This window comes from Amblyomma mixtum, chromosome 8, assembly GCF_055824585.1.
Source record: "Amblyomma mixtum isolate Tamu chromosome 8, ASM5582458v1, whole genome shotgun sequence".
Classification (NCBI taxonomy): domain Eukaryota; kingdom Metazoa; phylum Arthropoda; class Arachnida; order Ixodida; family Ixodidae; genus Amblyomma; species Amblyomma mixtum.
The window spans coordinates 111,820,773-111,837,893 of NC_143019.1; the positions used below are offsets into that span (position 1 = coordinate 111,820,773).

The window sequence follows — 17,121 nt, forward strand, 5'->3', positions numbered from 1 at the left end:
CACACGCTTTGCACACGTGAGGGTCTGGCTTGCCATCCCCTGTTGGCCCTCTGGATACAGAAGCGTAATGTCACCCTCTTTATTTTTGTTTGGAAGTGAAAATAATATATGCGCCAGTTACTGACTGAGTAATAGCGCTGTGCGTATAGCTCTCTGCTCCTCAAATGACTGCGTTTTTGTTGTTTTGGGTGAAAACCGCGCAAACGGACTAAAGACAGACAGGCACAAAGAACGAACAGACGAGCGCGAGGCACGTTTAAAGTTGTACGCAGATGCATATAGATGAAGGGAATAACGAAGCAAGGTTTGTGGGTCAGCGCGGTGTTGCTACTGTGCTATTGTGGGCTGTACGAGAATGGTTCTCAAATGCATGTCTGGAGGAAGAGCTTAAGTTTCACTTATTCCGTACATCCACACAATGACTGTCAATCTAAAAAAAGTTGCGGGACGTTTTGACGCGATCTGGTGTTTTCTGCGCCATGCAAGTTGGCGGTTGTGCGGAATGATAAGGAACAGCTCTGAAAATCTAAGAAGAAAACAGAGCATCTCATGGTCAAGCATTGTACAAATCAAGATGTGCGGAATGCGCATATTCAGTGATGTACGAGCGTCCTCTATCCTGCACAGTTTATGGTGGACAGGCCGGTTGTTGTTTCAACATTCGTCTTAGGGAATATCTTAGGTCACTTAGGAATCAAATTAATCCTGCCTGAAGGTTATAAACAAAAAAATCCCGCCTGAACAAGCACGTTTTATTGCGTTATAGAATTTGGACAACGAGATATTTAATGGCGGCAAACTTTATTCGAAAAATAAAATAGGGATGCCTTAGTCAGCTTTACTTACGGCTTATAAGTAAAGAAGTTGCTGTCCTAGAAAATACAGTATGTGTTTCTTGGTTTTTGTTTTGATAGTTTGTATGTTGCTGGTATTTAGATTGCACTCTTGCCATCTGTATCGCAGACGTTAGATAAAGTGATTGTAACTGTAAGTATGTGGCTTTTCTGAATAAAAATCGTTGGTGGCGAATCAGCGCTCGTCGGTGTGTTCTTTTTTAGTCCGTTTTCACTGTTTCCACCCAAAATGCACCCTTACCAACTAGCCCAGTTGTCTATGCAAATAGCGCTTTGGTGATTTCATTTGCTCTCGTTATCTTGCTGTTTCTTACTCTCCCGCGTGAAGGAACAATTGCATTGTTCGCAAATGCACCACCTTTTTTCCTCTTCCCCTGCGCGCTATATTCGGGTTTGTAACGTAGTCAACTGTGCTCGTTGTACTGCTTTTTTTTTCGTCAATAAAGCAGAGGACACCCAAACGGAGCCGCCCCAGTTTAAACAGCCTTGTCCGTCCTACACCTGGCTATATGCGAGTGCATACTACTCGGCAACACAACAGAAGGCGCTCACAGTAGAAACTTTTCAGGGTTATTAAAGCGTGTGTATGTGTGTGTGGGAGGGGGAAGGAAGGAAGGAAAGAAAGAAAGAAAGAAAGAAAGAAAGAAAGAAAGAAAGAAAGAAAGAAAGAAAGAAAGGAAGAAAGAAAGAAAGAAAGAAAGAAAGAAAGAAAGAAAGAAAGAAAGAAAGAAAGAAAGAAAGAAAGAAAGAAAGAAAGAAAGAAAGAAAGAAGGAACGATGGTAGGAAGGAAGGAAGGAAGGAAGGAAGGAAGGAAGGAAGGAAGGAAGGAAGGAAGGAAGGAAGGAACTATGACAAGTACCAATGGGGGGGGGGGGGGGGTTCGCTCAGAAAATAATATCTGTGAGATTTCTTTGGCAATTCATCTGCAGCAAATTGAAGTTCCAGTTTGTCGGCACGGACACCTAGTGCTTGTAAAGCGCCAAAATGTATACGTGGACTTAGCAGTGAAAGGCCGCTAGTGTTGCGTTTGCCTTTACATGTCCTACCGCAACGCTGCGTTTTAACAGGGAACCTGCGCTGGAGTTTGTCGTGTCGACTGCAGCGCCGTAACACTAAGTCTGGCGGGAGGAGGAAGCAGTTTTTGGTGCACTCGAAGTGCTTTTCAACGGCACCTTCATCCGATTATCGGCATGACCTTCCGCGCTCTGACGAAGCCACACGTGTTGTGCTTCAGCTATCTGCACTACGTCGAGCGACGCTAAACAATTGGTGTTATCAGCCAAACGCGGGCCTCTAATCGCTCAGAATACGCTCATGCGTTTGCAGCGGCCCAAGCGGCCAACGAGAGCTGTTTTTAGTCGCCGAATAGAACAGCTGCAGCGCCACCTGGACAGCGCAGGTTCCTTACACCTACCGTGCACCTACTTTTGTGCTCAGCTTTCACATTCGAGGACACCGAAGCGATGCCTGGATTTCACGCCTTTGTTTGGCGTTTCACGCAGATAACTGCCGAGCTTAATTTGCGTGAGCAGAGGCTAGACCTGCCGCATTATATTCCGTTTAGTTAACTTGGGAGTCGTTTACTCTATATAAGCAGAGAAGGAAAGGCAAATAGGGGCTCGTTATGAGATATATACGAAAGAAGCGAGCAGTCACCGAAAGAAAGGAGGATAGGGCTCCTCCTGTTTAATTTCTGGCGTCCTCAATGGTAAATTAATAATGTAATTATTTAAGGCTAAATTATAATTGGCTACAAAGTAGAAGAAAAGACAACTACATGTCGCCGGCGGGATGCGAACCCACGGCCTCCGAATTTCGCGTCCAGTGCCCTACGAACTGAGGCGTGGCGGTGGCTGCCTGATTTTCAGCTTTCGGTGGTATTTATGTTTCATGTCACCTTACCTACAGAGTGTTCACCCGCGCCATCTTCGCCCACAGCGGCGGACATGATGTACAGTCTTTGTCAAAAGTAACCAGGCTCCATGGTTTGCTTCTCATTCGTGTAACAGAGCCCTCACGGCTTTCATAACGATCAAAAAGTTCTTTGAAGGTGAGAACAGGAGTTCTTTTCTAACCATACAGAGATTTAGAGCTTGAGGGCTGGCATAATAGCGTTAATATATGACTGAGCAGAAAAAAGCACAGCCTGGTTACTTTTGACAAAGACTGTACGTCCTGTAATACCGCGAGTGTCACTTGGCACGTGATGGAACGGTGACGGTGGAAACTGCAATAACCGCGTTATGCTACCTGCGGCATAAAGACTGCCAGAACCGAGGATCTTGGTCCTGGCAGATACAGTTAAGAGTAACGGGCATTTACTTGAAATGAAAGACAAAAAACTCGATGAATTAGACAGCTTTGTAACAAGGCTTCAAACTGCTCAGTGCCTTTCGTGAAGGAAACATCACCCGTTAAACTCATTGCCAAACATTTTTTGAGAATCGTAGAATCGGATGAGTAAAACACAGTCGACTGACTCGTTTCACGTTGTTCTCAATGATTAACAGATCCGTTCAACCAAAGATCATCGTATTTGATCAAAAGCGCCCAATAAAAATTACATGCGTTCAGTTTTCGATATCTTGCAATAAATACCTTCAGAATCTTTTGAGCGCTCTTAGCTTTCATCAGTTCGCAAAATGGGCGGTTCTGTGTTCATTTTCACGATAAGAATTTCTATTAAATGGAAAGATTATTTACGTCCTATACGGATTGAGGACGTCCTATTATCCTATAACACTCATCACTGGTCTATGAAATTTCTTGCACCATGCCAGTGGCACTGAGCCGTTAGATCACATTCTGATCCTATGACTGAAAAAAAAGAAAAAAAACAACACTTCTCATATTTTAAACATGACAGACCGCGCAAACATCTTATCGATCACAAAGGGCATCTCAAGGAGTTGAAATTTAAAGAGTGATCAGGCTGGTATGTGTGGTTTACATGGAATTTACCATTGTTGTGGCAATTTGAAATACATTAACCTACGCCTTTAGTTAGTAAAATGACAAAGGTGGCTTTTGGAAGGGCTACTCAGCAACAAATAAATTCACATTTGTGCCTCCAGTCAGATAGTATAAAAATGCGCAGAATATAGCCAACACCTACACACAGTGTTCATAGATTACGAGAAAGATTTGACTCAGGCACGCTCATGACCTCTCTTTTTCGTGTCGTGGCTATGTAAGCTCCATTAGAAGTAAAACCACCGTATGTGTGTGGCGTTGTGTTGAAACAATCTCAAAACCATAAGATTAGCTTCCTGAGTCACTGGACCCTCTATCCTTAAAACAAATATAAAGGATAGCCTGGAAAGATAAAAATCCCTTTGCCAGAGATGTATAGCTAAAAGAAAAATAAGCCTCAGTGAGTAGTTTAAGACAATGACGATCACACAGATGGTTGTAACTGCATCGGATCCGCTCGAGGACTGTTTAGTTTCAAAGTCTTCTTCTTCTCGATCTCTGTTCTTTTTATTAACAAATCACAGTGAATTTTACGACAAGTTTATAATAACATAGCGCGCGCTTACAGAGTGATAGCCGAAGTCTCCTAATGCACTCCTTGCCCACAGTGTGTTACGCCCTCTTTTGCGAGATGGGCCACAACCTTCGTTAGCAGCAGAACAGGCGCGGTGCTGCTTCCATCCGTCGCTGTCCAAGGCTTTGGTGTGACGTAATTTGTGGAATACGTGTCATCCATGCCAAAGTAATGCAAGATGTATTTTGTGGCTCGAGCCGGGCACAGTCAAGGCCAGGTCGCCAAGCACCACCCTATAAAAAAAAATCCCCGTCTATCGTCTTCTGAGAAACCGGCGTCCATCGGTGAATACAGTTCCTAAGGTATCATCGAATGCTTTTTGCGATAATTAGAGCCATACGTTAAGCCAAACATTTCCCGCGTTACGGCCTGCTGATTCTCCCACACAGTGTTTTGGTGCCTGTATTGCAATATATATCTTTATTTTTGAAGCGCTAACAATTCTGGAAGTGTCCGGTGATGGAAATGTATTGGAGTGCTTCTTGACAAGGGTGTACAGTCGCCGTCAAAAGTAAATGGAAGACGGCTTTGTAAAAAAAAAATTAATTCCTTTAAATCTAAAGCATAATGGTTTATGTTTGTTGGTGCACAGTGCAAATCGCACAATCACAATTAGTCTGCACATATGTATTCAAGGATGCATGAATTGAGCGGGTAATGATTAAATTTTTTCGTTAATATTGCCTTCCATTTACTTTTGACAGCACCTACAGATACATCTCAGATCGCGACAAATGGGTTTACGAATATTATCGCCTAATTCTTGCCTTTACCGCGACTACAGTGAATATTTTTTTACTCTTCGGGCAGTTTATATGCAGAAACTGCTGCCTGACAGTGTAGCACCAAGTTTAGTTTTTCTATGGTCCTTGCAGTTTCAGGGAGCGTAACAGAGGCCTGAACTAACATAACTGGATTCAAACCACAAGTTCTTGTGCACTTAACAAGCATGAAATTTAGAAGACGGTGCATTTCAAATCTCAAGAGCGGAAAGCCAGAAGTGCCCGCTTTGTGATGGGCTTGTTTGGCTACTGCCGCCACCTCTATATAGGCGGTGTCTGGGTGTCCTTCCGAAGATAACAATATTTTACTCTTACGAAGCCTTGGCTAATTCTTGAATTGTGTTGGGTACTTAATAATTGTTGACAAATAAATTTTTTTATTTGGCGAGTCTATGAAGAATGCGCACTTGCGTGGGCATCGCACATATCACATGAAAGTCACAGCCTGCAATAACATATAAATTTGAACAGTTCTTCATGTTTTTGTTTGCCAATAACAATTACTTGTCGCTCATTTGCCATTCGAATGAGGAATGCCAGCGCAAAAATTTTTTACTAAGGCTATCAGCGCGGCCATAAATTGTCAGAAGGCACTGCATGTATACCTAGTATAGTACTAACTGCTTAACGGCAAGTATCATCTTGTAACGCTATCAAAGGATCTCTTATACAGATAATTAAATCAAAGAGAACACCAGATGCTGTTAGAAATACGCCGTGTCACCGATCCAAAGTTCATAACTAGGGTATATCGCTTCCACCACGATTCTAGAGCGCACCAGATACTGTGTATGAACGATACTGCCACACACCACTGAAAATGGGTCTGCGATTTTAAGCGGTGACAAAACTTTAACTGAAGGCCCTCGTCTCTTGTGCGGAACGCCTACAGGGAGCACGAAAAGTTGCTAAAAATATTACCTGCCCTCAGTCCCACCCAAAATTGGAAGATAATTACTGATTCCCGTTTGTGGCACCAGTTTATTACCAAAAAAAAAACAAAAAAAAGAGTGCAAGACAGGACAAGTAGGAAGTCATTACACATCCCACTGGTAAAACTAACCAAGGTAGGAATAAGCCATTCCTGCATAGCCGAGTGTGATTTCGACATTGCCAGATAGAGGAAATGTATTTACCGTTTTGCGTGAGCACCCAATACTTTATTGGAAAAGAACCTCCGGTTAACTTCTCATTAAGACTCTATAAGAAGGCAAGCAGCCATGCTAGCACCTAATACGATTCAGTCAGCCGAGGGACGCAAACCGATCTTCTTAGGCTCCCACTTGTGATGAACCGCGCTAAACTGCCACTTGTCCGGATGACCGACATGGTTGTCGGGCAAGCCGCTCGTGCTCCACTGGAATACGGGCTGCGTTGTCCAAGTGGGTCCACTGACGCCGACGAATTCCAATGATCCGAAGAGCGCGCAGTTAGTCACCTGCGCACGTAAAAATATTCCCGCGTCTAGTTACAAAATCAGGAGTCCATACTGCCTCAGCAGTGCATCAAACACGGGAGGGAATGGACACACAGACGAAGGCTTTGATGCGCTCGGCTGTGCCTTTGAAGCGACGAACTTTGAATATGTACCAAATAAGCTAAATTTCACCTTTACTCAACGACGGAAGTCCAAATCGTCCCTACACTGCACATTTCTTTAATAGGACACTTATAAATTACTTAGGGCAGTTATTATTCAGCCTTGCCGATCGCGTGGCGTTGTTTTATAAAGGAAATAAGCATGGTCATTATGTAGCAGAAAAATCCCTTCACGCTGTGTGCACGTGTACTAACAATAGGTATAGTAATGCAGCGCCTCGAATATGAGACGCAATAACTAGCTAGATTATTTTCGCTATAATCAAAAGGGAGCTTCTGCTGCGGTAGCCACGCGCAGTACCTTATCCAAGAAAATCTTATAATCTCAAGAAACCAATCGACTCTCTCCTCTACTCGAGAACCATAGCCTTACATAAAAACATCGTCCTCTACCCTAAGAGTGAACATTATAATATTGATCAGTTTTCGACAAACCAACAGAGCCCATTTTTCGCCCACTGATTTTCACAGGATACCTCTAGCTCGATCAATGCCTCTTATCCTTGCCGTTATTCTTCTGGTGCTGAACACCGTACCTACCATTCTAGTTTCGTAGCTCGCTGTGCTGTCTTTCGTTTATAATGACTGTTCCTCTTTCAACTCAAAACTTGGGTACCATAGGTGGGTAAATGCAGAATGCAACTAACATGACCTTTCCTTCAGAAAGTTATCGATTAGGTTTTGTTGACAAATAAGGAGCTCCTGACAATGGAAATCGGCGTTATTCCTAATTTATGGTCAATGGTTTACATCGTCGGTTCTAAGTGTATTAGATGCATAACCGCAACACTTGAAGAACATCGCTGTCAACTGGAAAATGTTTTCCGCACTGCAGATACTTCGACATTAGTTTTATGCGAAATGACTTTGCAGCGTTAAAAACACACTTTCGGCGCTGTTTCTTCAAACTCATTCGCAAAAGGAACAGATGTAGAGAGTAAATGGTTAGGAAACATTAATTGATAATTCTGTTCCTTAAATGTGCTAAAACAGCCGAGCCATGCCAACCGGACGACCGGAAGCCGGCCGACCGGAAGCCAGACAGACCGGCCGAAAGCTGAACATTACTATTCCAAGCTGCTCCTAAATTGAACATTTGAAAGCAAACGTTAAGCCCTATAGCTTTTAACCAATGAGCTACTAAGGTCTGTCGCTTCTATTCCTATGCAATGTCTTTACCTTGGCGTCAATACCGCCCACGCCACGGCGGTTCATCTCTGGGAGCCCGTACTTCCCATGCGGGCAGAGCAGGTCGTGGCGTGCAGAGATGGCATACACGGGGTTGTACGGTGGAGTGCAGTTGCAGCGTGAGAGGGGGTCGTTCTTGTAGTCGTTGTATCTGCACGGGAGACGATTGCACACTAAGCGACTGCACGGAGCAAGTAACTTCAGGCTTTTTGCGAGCCAAAAAAAAAGTGCTACCGGGAAATTGTTTCAGACAGCTTCCTCGGTGCGACATCCTTGTTAAAGATGGGCCACGAGTAGGCGCGCAAAAACTGCGGTATAGGACCATTCATAGAAAAAGGGTGCACCCTAGGCAAAGATGGCCCTCGGCATGTCCGAGCGCGCGTGCAAGCGGTTCTGTGCCGGTGGTCTTCTTCATCTTCGCTGGCGCAGTAAAAGGGACGGCGCGAAATAACTACCAGCCTTTAAGTACAGCTGATAATGACAGGTTAAATGATGGCTGTAAAGGTAAGAGACCGGAAGAAAGCAGAGTGGGTCAGGGATCAAACACGGGTTAATATCAACCTGGTCGAAATCAAGAGGAAGAAATGGGCTTGGGCAGGGCATGTAATGCGAAGGCAAGATAACCGCTGGTCCTTAAGGGTAACGGAGTGGATTCCAAGAGAAGGCAAGAGTAGCAGGGGGCGGCAGAAAGCTCCCCGGGAAAGAGTCGCCGCAGCTGGCATAGGACCGGGTTAACTGGAGCGATTTAAAGCAGGCCATTACGCTTCAGTGGGCGTAGTCAGGATGATGATGATAAAGCATAGCTGCTTTTTTTCCTTAATGAAGCCTGACAAGCTGCAGCCCACATAATGCAATGGAAGACGTGGCGAGTAGTGCTGCTGATACTGATGATGTATTCCTAAGCACACGCATGCTGAATGAATAAGGGAGTAATTACTCATTGGCATTCACCCAAGCGCAGCCATACGGCTACAAAGGAACGCTATACACCTTTCTCAGAAACTTCGTAGTTAAAGAAAAATTCGTCCTGGTCTCGGGTTCGAACCCGGGACCACCGCTTCACCGGAGCAGTCGCTCTACCAATTGAGCTAACCGGGACGGCAAGCTTATGGTAGGGCGAGAGCGAATTGATCAATAACTCGAAGTGGGAACAGTGTTGGACAACACTGGTATTTTGATCGACTCAAGATGGACCTAATTCCATTTTTTTTCGAACTTTTCAGGCAAGAAAGCTTATGCCTACAGTATCACCGATCGGCAAGTACGCAGCGGCACTAGGGATCGAGTCCCAGACCTCACAGATGCGAGGCGGATGCAAAGCCACTGTACGCGACCTCTGCGGTAAGAAGTGAATGCGGGCTAGTTGGTGGTTGACAATGGAGTGCATATTCCGCGCCTTGTCCAGTGCTTCCTCTCTTCGTCCTGCGTCGTTTTGCGCGGTTGCAATATGCTCTGTGGTAAATCGGACTACACGAAACGTGAACATGTTTCATAATGTGCCTGGCGATTAACAGCGATCTAGACGAGTTCTTTCGCCGTTTGCAGTGTTTGATCTGGAGTAAATTCTATTTCTGCTCGTCAGCCTTATATGTAGTATGAAGGGATTGCAGGATGCATAACTTTTTTCTGTACACCGCTAAATTAAAAGTCACACTTTTTCATACCCGTTTTTCCAGATAAGTGATCTTGTGCGCACCGATTTTCCAATAAAGACCACTGCACGAAACGGTACCACATTGAACCTATTATTGAACAGCATTGATCAACGCTTTCTATAGCGAAATGGTCACACCTACATTTAGTAGGATAATCAATAAAGTCTTCCGTGAAATCTACCGTCCCTCTGATGCACATACACTTTATCACGGACGCCATCACGGAGGCCACCGGAATACTTATTACCACATGAGGTTCTGTAAAAGGTTGTAACGTCGCTGAGAAGAAAAAATTTTTGCATTCCGCGTAAATCGATTTGCGCTCGCCGCGGCCTGGATTGAACGCCGTGCGCTTAGAATAAGCAGTCACACACGCTAGCAACCGTGGCCAGTATGGTACCATACGGGGTCCAGTGAGAACTAAAAGGAAAGATGAACAGACTTGTGAACCGAGAAGATGAGAGTTCCGCGTCGCAGTACTTGTGTTAGAACTGCAAGCAGCAACGCATTTTCTCACGCAGATCTCTGTGCGCCGCCTTGAACGCACCTCATGTACGTCAGAATGGAGTCTATGTCCTTCAGCTTGCTGTGGTCTCGCCTGAACAGCTTGGCTCGAGGGCACTGATCGTAGGTGTAGTAATCTCCGTACTGCTTCACCTTCTGCGGCTGTCCAGTGATGTTGAATATGTCGTAAAAATAGCTTAAAGAAAGGAAAAGTGCTTAAAGGTTATGGTCTTCCAAGGAAGTCGTCACGACACGTGAACAATATATGTATCGATAAACTTATAAATTTAGAATTCATTGAAATATCGTTATATAATTATATTCTAATTTTATATAATCTAAGGAAATGCTTTATTCGTTAACATATATCTTGAATCGCTAATCATAGCCAGAAATATGTCTATTGAAAATTGGCTCCAGCAGCGGTGTGAAGACTTTCTCCTGGACAGATGCCTAGCTGTCGCGGTAGTAAAAAAAAAATTGTTTCCCTCATTTTCCAGAGGCGGTGCTAGATGCAGCTGTAACCAGACGTCTGATATATGGCTATCGTGGGGAATACACGATAATATCGGCGTCTGCTTGGCACAGCCATAGGAGCATCTACTATTCCATCTTATTTTCAGCACCGACCTCATTTCTCCAATATGGTTTCCATGTACACATTAATCTCACAGCACAACCGGAACAGCATTTTACCTTTTATCGCGTGCGCATTCAACACTGGGAGACATCTGACGAGTGGAAGCAGACCATAAAAACGGCCCTTAAAAAACGTTTTCCCATTTATTCTTGCTAACTATTCCTTCACAGCGAAAACAGTCCGTCTCTCGGAAGAAGCACATTACGACAGCCGCTGTCGTACCGTCAACTACGTTGTAATCAATTTGCCCTTACTTTGGCGGCCGGTCAGAAAGCGAGGCCAAATTCAGAAAATGCGGACCCACTAAGCTCGGCCGTGGGTTTTGGGTCGAATCAGCAGCTACTTTATTTACCGTACAGCGTTCCACACTGCGCGTGGTACTCATTCCTATGTTTCGTCTTCCACAGTGTGCGGTTAAAACAGTCACCGCAGTGCAAAGTAATTAAAAAGAACATCTGAATAACTGTTCATTCAGATTATTCGATTTCAGTCACGGTGCACATTATCTGCTTTTTTATACTCTCAAGGTGCCTGCAGTGCGTGCTAAACTTATTTATTTATTTATTTATTTATTTATTTATTTATTTATTTAGTAAGGAACCCACAGCGCCGTGGCATTACAGTGGGGGGGGGGGGGGGGCAATGTACAACAAAGAAGCACACATGACACCTCCGCTCGCAGGCAGAGTTACAAGCATAAAACTTTCACCATGTGCATCTCACTTCAAAAGAACACATCACAATCGCATCACATCATTAAAGAACGAAAGAACGCATCATTTGATGTCACACTCACAACATCGCTCGGTAGTCTGTTCCATTCTCTAATGGTTTTCGGAAAAAAACAATTCAGTTTTTGCCGCGAATTCGCGGACTTTAAAAACATGGTCAACACGGTTGGATCTATAAAAAGGCTCCTGCACATACCTTTCGCGTTCAACCCGAACAGTTGAATAATAAACAGCATGAAACAGCTTCAGACGCAACTTCTTTCGGCGCGTGTCAAGCAATTCCCAGTTGAGTGCATCCTTCGTACGCGATGCACTGTAACGAGCCCCGCGTGTGCCAGACACGAAACGAGAGGCAATGTTCTGCACCCTCTCCAACTTATCTTTATCTCTAGCAGTAGGCGGGTCCCAGACAGTGCACGCGTAGTCCAGAACCGACCTGACATAAGTCTTGAATAAAATGTCACGACATGACAGTGGAAAAGTGCTTGCATTTCGGCGAAGAAATCCCAAGTTTCTGCATGCCTTAGCAGAGATATAATCAACGTGACGGCGCCAGCTCAAATCAGGAGTAAAATAAACGCCTAGATATTTAAATTCGAATACCTGTTCTAACATTGTGTTCCTAATAACATATGAATACACATCAGGGTTTTTCTTTCTTGTAAACTTCATATGGACAGTCTTGGACAAATTCAAATTCATATTCCATTTAACGCACCACTCTGAGATTCTGTTCAAATCTTCTTGGAACATTTCCGCATCTCGATCACTAGTGACAACACTATAAAGAACAAGAGATGCTTACTTTGCTTGCTGCTGACATTCTTCATGCATATTAAATACTAGTTTGCACGTCGTAAATGTCACCATATTTTCCCATTTTATCAACATCTATAACGAAACTGTGTACTTACGCAACGTTGTAACTAGCCCAGTACGACTTGTCGCGAAGTCCACGACTTACATCTGCGTACCTCACGATACCCCTGGAAATAATGAGAACATTACTAGGCACTCTCTTCCCAGTCTCGTCACAAGCGGCGAAATCAGGCGCTCATTAAACCAGAATTTAAAAGTCAATATGTCTAGTTTTTCACGTTAGCGAGTTTAAAACCATCACTAATTTGTTCCATTCGTCACTGAAATCCGGTTGTCACCCTTTGAAGTTTGCTAGGAAAAGCGGTCATCGAGAAAAAAAGATAACATCAAAATAGCGCCCATTTCGTTACCTAGCTTCCCGTCTTCTATTAAAGAGAGCTCTAAAAGGAGCAGCTGCCCCCTCATACACCGGTCCGCTGTTGGTCTTATCTATAACAAAGAGTTCATTCAGTTCTTTCTTTTTGATTCAGGAGTGGTGCACCTTCGCTTCATTTACTTTCGTTGCTGACGGCTCAGCGCATTCTCCCCTGCCGTCGATGGTTGCAGCAGGCAGAGCACAACAAACCTCCCGTCAGTAAAAGCTCGTCAATACAGACTACCAAGTCTGTTAGGCGGAGCTCCAATCAGTCATGTGGCTTTGTCAGTCTCGGCAGTTAAGCCTCACCAATCCATCCCCCCCCCCCTAATAGTTATAGTGTTTGCAAACCCTCCCTGACATTCAACTTTTCTCAATCATTCGGTGCCCTGGAATAGTGAACCAGCGCCTCCTCTATAAAGGAGGCGCTGAGTGAACATTCCAAACACACGCAATTATCATATGCTTAATATTTCATCTGTATTAGAATGTTTTCAGTATTCGAACTCCCGTACTCATCATTAATTCACAAGGTATAATCACTTCTATTTGAGACCCTGTGTGAAACGTTCATCATTTTGAATGAAACCAAAATTAAAGTATCTGCATTCTGATATTCAAATCGATCATTGCTCCCTGTGTCTTTCTTTGGTGCAGTTTTCTAAAGCGCGACGTTCGGAAGCAGAAACAATATTATCCAGAAAATGAGCACTCACGGCATTTGCTCGTATATCCATAGTGTGCCATCCTTGATAGCAGTTCCAGGAGTGAATCGTTTGTAGTCTAAGATCAGAATTTGAGAGTTTGACCTGGACAAAACAGAGAGGCTGAAAGCTTGAGTGCGCGACACATTTACAATTTTACTCTTCTTCTCAATGAGCCCTGGAAGCCCAAAAACAAAATTTTCTTTTATTGCAGTAAATTGTCGCTCCTATACGTCGGGAAAACGTCAGTGAAACATGTCCGAAGCGAAAAATTAGCATTTGCAACTTTATTTTCGTAAAACTATGCATGTTCAAAAATTCCGAACTGCAGTGTGAGGCTGGCGCTTCAGATATGTTAATTACATACGCGCCAAGGCTTCACCCGGTAATGTTTCTCACCCATACAGTTCTCGTGGTTTCGTTGCCTCAGATACATACATATACCCGAGCCGGTTCAGATGTATAGTTAGTTCTTAGACGATTGTTATGACACTGCAAGCAACTTGCAGCGAGTAATCAGTTTGCACACAAAGTGTTCAACAGCGGGTATATTACAGACTGCGGTTCAAGAAAAAGAAAACTTTCAAAAGAGGTAAACAAACAGTAGTATTTGAGAAAATCCTTCACAAAAATAATCACGTAAACAGTGCATGCCTAAGGACTGTGTAGGTACAACGCGGCGATGTGTTATGTACTACTTATGTTGTTTTTATAATCAAATCCTAATGCACTTTTCAGCCCAGCTATCCGTAGTACTGTTATACAGGGGAAAATACCATGAGAGTAAAAACTAAATAGCATGCAGGAAGGCAGTGCATATTTGAAAATTATGAATTACAGCATACCTTCTTGCTTAAACACAGTTTCTCTGGATGCATAAATTTTAACGTGTGATGGAGAACTGAAAGGAAGCTGTTCCTTAAATTAGGAGGGGATTTACAGGCTACACAAAGATAATGCGATTGGAGTAACACGGGCAGTTTGATCTGCGAAGTACAATTTTTTTTACTTTATTTCCAAGAAGTTGGATAACATGGTTTTCTAAAGCTACTTTATTGCTCAGGTAGAAGGTGAAAGAGGGTTTGGAGGTACCGGAGCCAGTCCATCCTTATCATATCCCAGGTCCTAAACGTGAATTAGTGTTATCTCTCACCATGCGCGTTATGCACGAATTCATGGCATCAAAAATAAAGCTGCTGCAGCCCAGGCGTCACGCCTGGCTTGAATACAGGAGTCCACACACCGCAAATAAACAATTCGAGAATGCGAAACCAATGAAAGCCATCTGCGTGCATAAAAATGAAAAAGACGATAGCAAGGCAATTTTCTGCGTGTGCATGTAACGGGCACCAACACGCATACTTGCATCGCCAGAAGTATGGCATGCTACTGTTGGGACATTTGCGGACAAAATACTACGGAAACGGCTCCGAAGGCAAAGGAGTGAACCGTGAAGAAAACTGCGAAAATAATAAATACGACCACTATCATTAGAACTCTGATCATTGGGAGGCTCTAATGCTCAGCCCCGAACCGGGGGACACAGATTAAGCTCCTCCAGCTGGCTGAAAACGCCGCCGCTGCCCAAGCGATGGCGGCCGCCGTTTAAGCGCAGGGTCTGCTTCGGGTCTCTTCTCTGTATCGGCTGGTAATAAAGTTTCACCACCACCACCTCTCTGATTAGAAAACGCGCGTCGAGCAACTTCAATCGCAAATAAGTAATGTGACCGAGCATGTTTTGTAGCAGGGCTTAGCTCGAGAGACACAAGGACATTAGATCGACACAGGACGAGCCCTCGTGGCTTACCAACGCATGACGTACCAACCAGCCCATACTTCTACTTGGCTTCTAGAACTCGTCCTCTGCCCCTCTCATGAGCTCATGGGCTTGTTTCTCTCGCGCTAGCCCCCCCCCCCCTCACTCCAAGTCATGGCTTGCCAACTAGCTCAAACTTCCACTTTGACGCAGCATGTGTGTTGTGTTGTGTTGGGTTTTATGGCACATAGGCAGTTAAGGCCATCATGCGCCAAGCTCAAGGTATAGAATGAGTTTTCTGTATAATTTTCAAAAATGTTAAAAATCATCGCTGGTGTAGATGGCCTAATAATACTGTACTACCTAGTAATAATGGAAGAAACGAAATTTAGACATGGCTAATGTTAAAAACATCAAGAAGGTCAGGTAGTCTCAGCGCCTATCCTTGCCTGGGCAAGGATCCCGAGGCTCCCAACCAGACAAATAAAAACCTCAGCCTTCTTCTCATGAATGAGAAAGTAGCTGAAGTGTATCACCTAATAAAGTGAACTAGCGGATCGAAATTTACAGTTTTTCAAGCACGCCTGCTTCTTTTAAAAAGCTAAAAAGAGAAGGTATGTTAACAATGGCATTATCACAATTTGTAACAATAGGGTAACAGATATGTTTTGGTAGGGAACGGATTTTTAGAACGTATGAGCATGTAAGTATGCTTCTTCTATCTGTAAGAGATGGTTCATTTGTTTCAACGTAAAGACTATTTATGGGTGATGTCCTGTAAGCGCCAGTTGCAAGACGTAAACCTAAATTGTGCACTGGGTCCAGTCGTTTCAGGTACGATGGCCTTGCTGAACCATATACTATACTACCATAGTCTAATGAGGATCGTACCACAGAGCGATAAATTTTTAGAAGGCCTGCCCTGTCAGAACCCCAGTGTTTATGTGAAAGGACTTTGAGTATGTTCAGTGATCGGGAAGTTTTCTTTTTTAACGTGTTAATATGAGGCAGGAAAGTGAGTTTTCTGTCAAATGTTATGCCTAGAAATTTATGTTCATTTTCTACTGGTAAATCTATTTCGTTAAGGTGTAGGGTGGGGTCTGCCTGTAAGCCTCGTTTGAGTGAAAACAGAATGGCCACTGTTTTCTGTGGGGAAAATCGGAAACCATTTTTGTCTGCCCATGTTGTCAGTTTATTTATTGTTAGCTGTATTTGTCTTTCACATGTTGATATGTTCGAGGATGTGTAAGCTATCTGGAGGTCATCTACATAAAGTGAATACATAACAGACCTTGGTATTATTTTGTTAAGAGAATTCATTTTTACAATAAAAAGAGTTTTGCTTAAAATACATCCTTGAGGCACTCCATTTTCCTGAATAAAATCCCTCGAAAGGGTTGAGCCTAGACGGACATTAAATGAGCGGTTAGATAAAAAGTCTTTAATGGAGTTCAGCATTCTGCCACGGATGCCAATTTCAGCTAAGTCCTGAAGAATTCCGAACCTCCAGGTTGTATCATATGCTTTTTCTAAATCAAAAAAGACGCTAAGACAGTGTTGTTTGTGTATAAAAGATTGTCTGACTGTATTTTCGAGACGGACTAGGTGATCTGTAGTTGAGCATCTCTTTTTAAAACCACACTGGTGGATATCAAGAAGTTCACAGGATTGAAGAACAAAGGTTAGTCGTATATTTAGGACACTTTCGAAGGATTTGGCGAGGCAACTGGTCAGGGCTATGGGTCTATAACTGCTAGGAGAGGTTGGGGGTTTACTAGCTTTAAGAAGCGGCACAATAATAGCTTTTTTTCAGGCCTCAGGTATTTTTCCCGATATCCAAACTGTGTTAAAGAACTTTAAAAGTGCTTCTACGGCAAGTTGAGAGAGATGGGCCAGCATTTCGTAGTGGATTTGGTCGGATCCTGG

The 17,121-nt window shown here is 43.6% G+C and overlaps 1 protein-coding gene across 1 annotated transcript in view; it reads right to left on the reverse strand.

The window, feature by feature from the left end:
* Positions 1-6,336: 6,336 nt before the first annotated feature.
* LOC149333913 (putative aminopeptidase PLBD2) overlaps positions 6,337-17,121 on the reverse strand; it is a 45,265-nt gene continuing 34,480 nt past the window's right edge. Inside the window, exons 8-12 of the mRNA XM_089558834.1 lie at positions 13,452-13,544; positions 12,416-12,487; positions 10,174-10,326; positions 7,963-8,122; positions 6,337-6,622 (exon numbers count right to left, since the gene is read on the reverse strand). Coding sequence (XP_089414960.1) covers positions 6,425-6,622; positions 7,963-8,122; positions 10,174-10,326; positions 12,416-12,487; positions 13,452-13,544 — 676 coding nt within the window. The 3' untranslated portion in view covers positions 6,337-6,424. The remainder of the gene's footprint in view (positions 6,623-7,962; positions 8,123-10,173; positions 10,327-12,415; positions 12,488-13,451; positions 13,545-17,121) is intronic.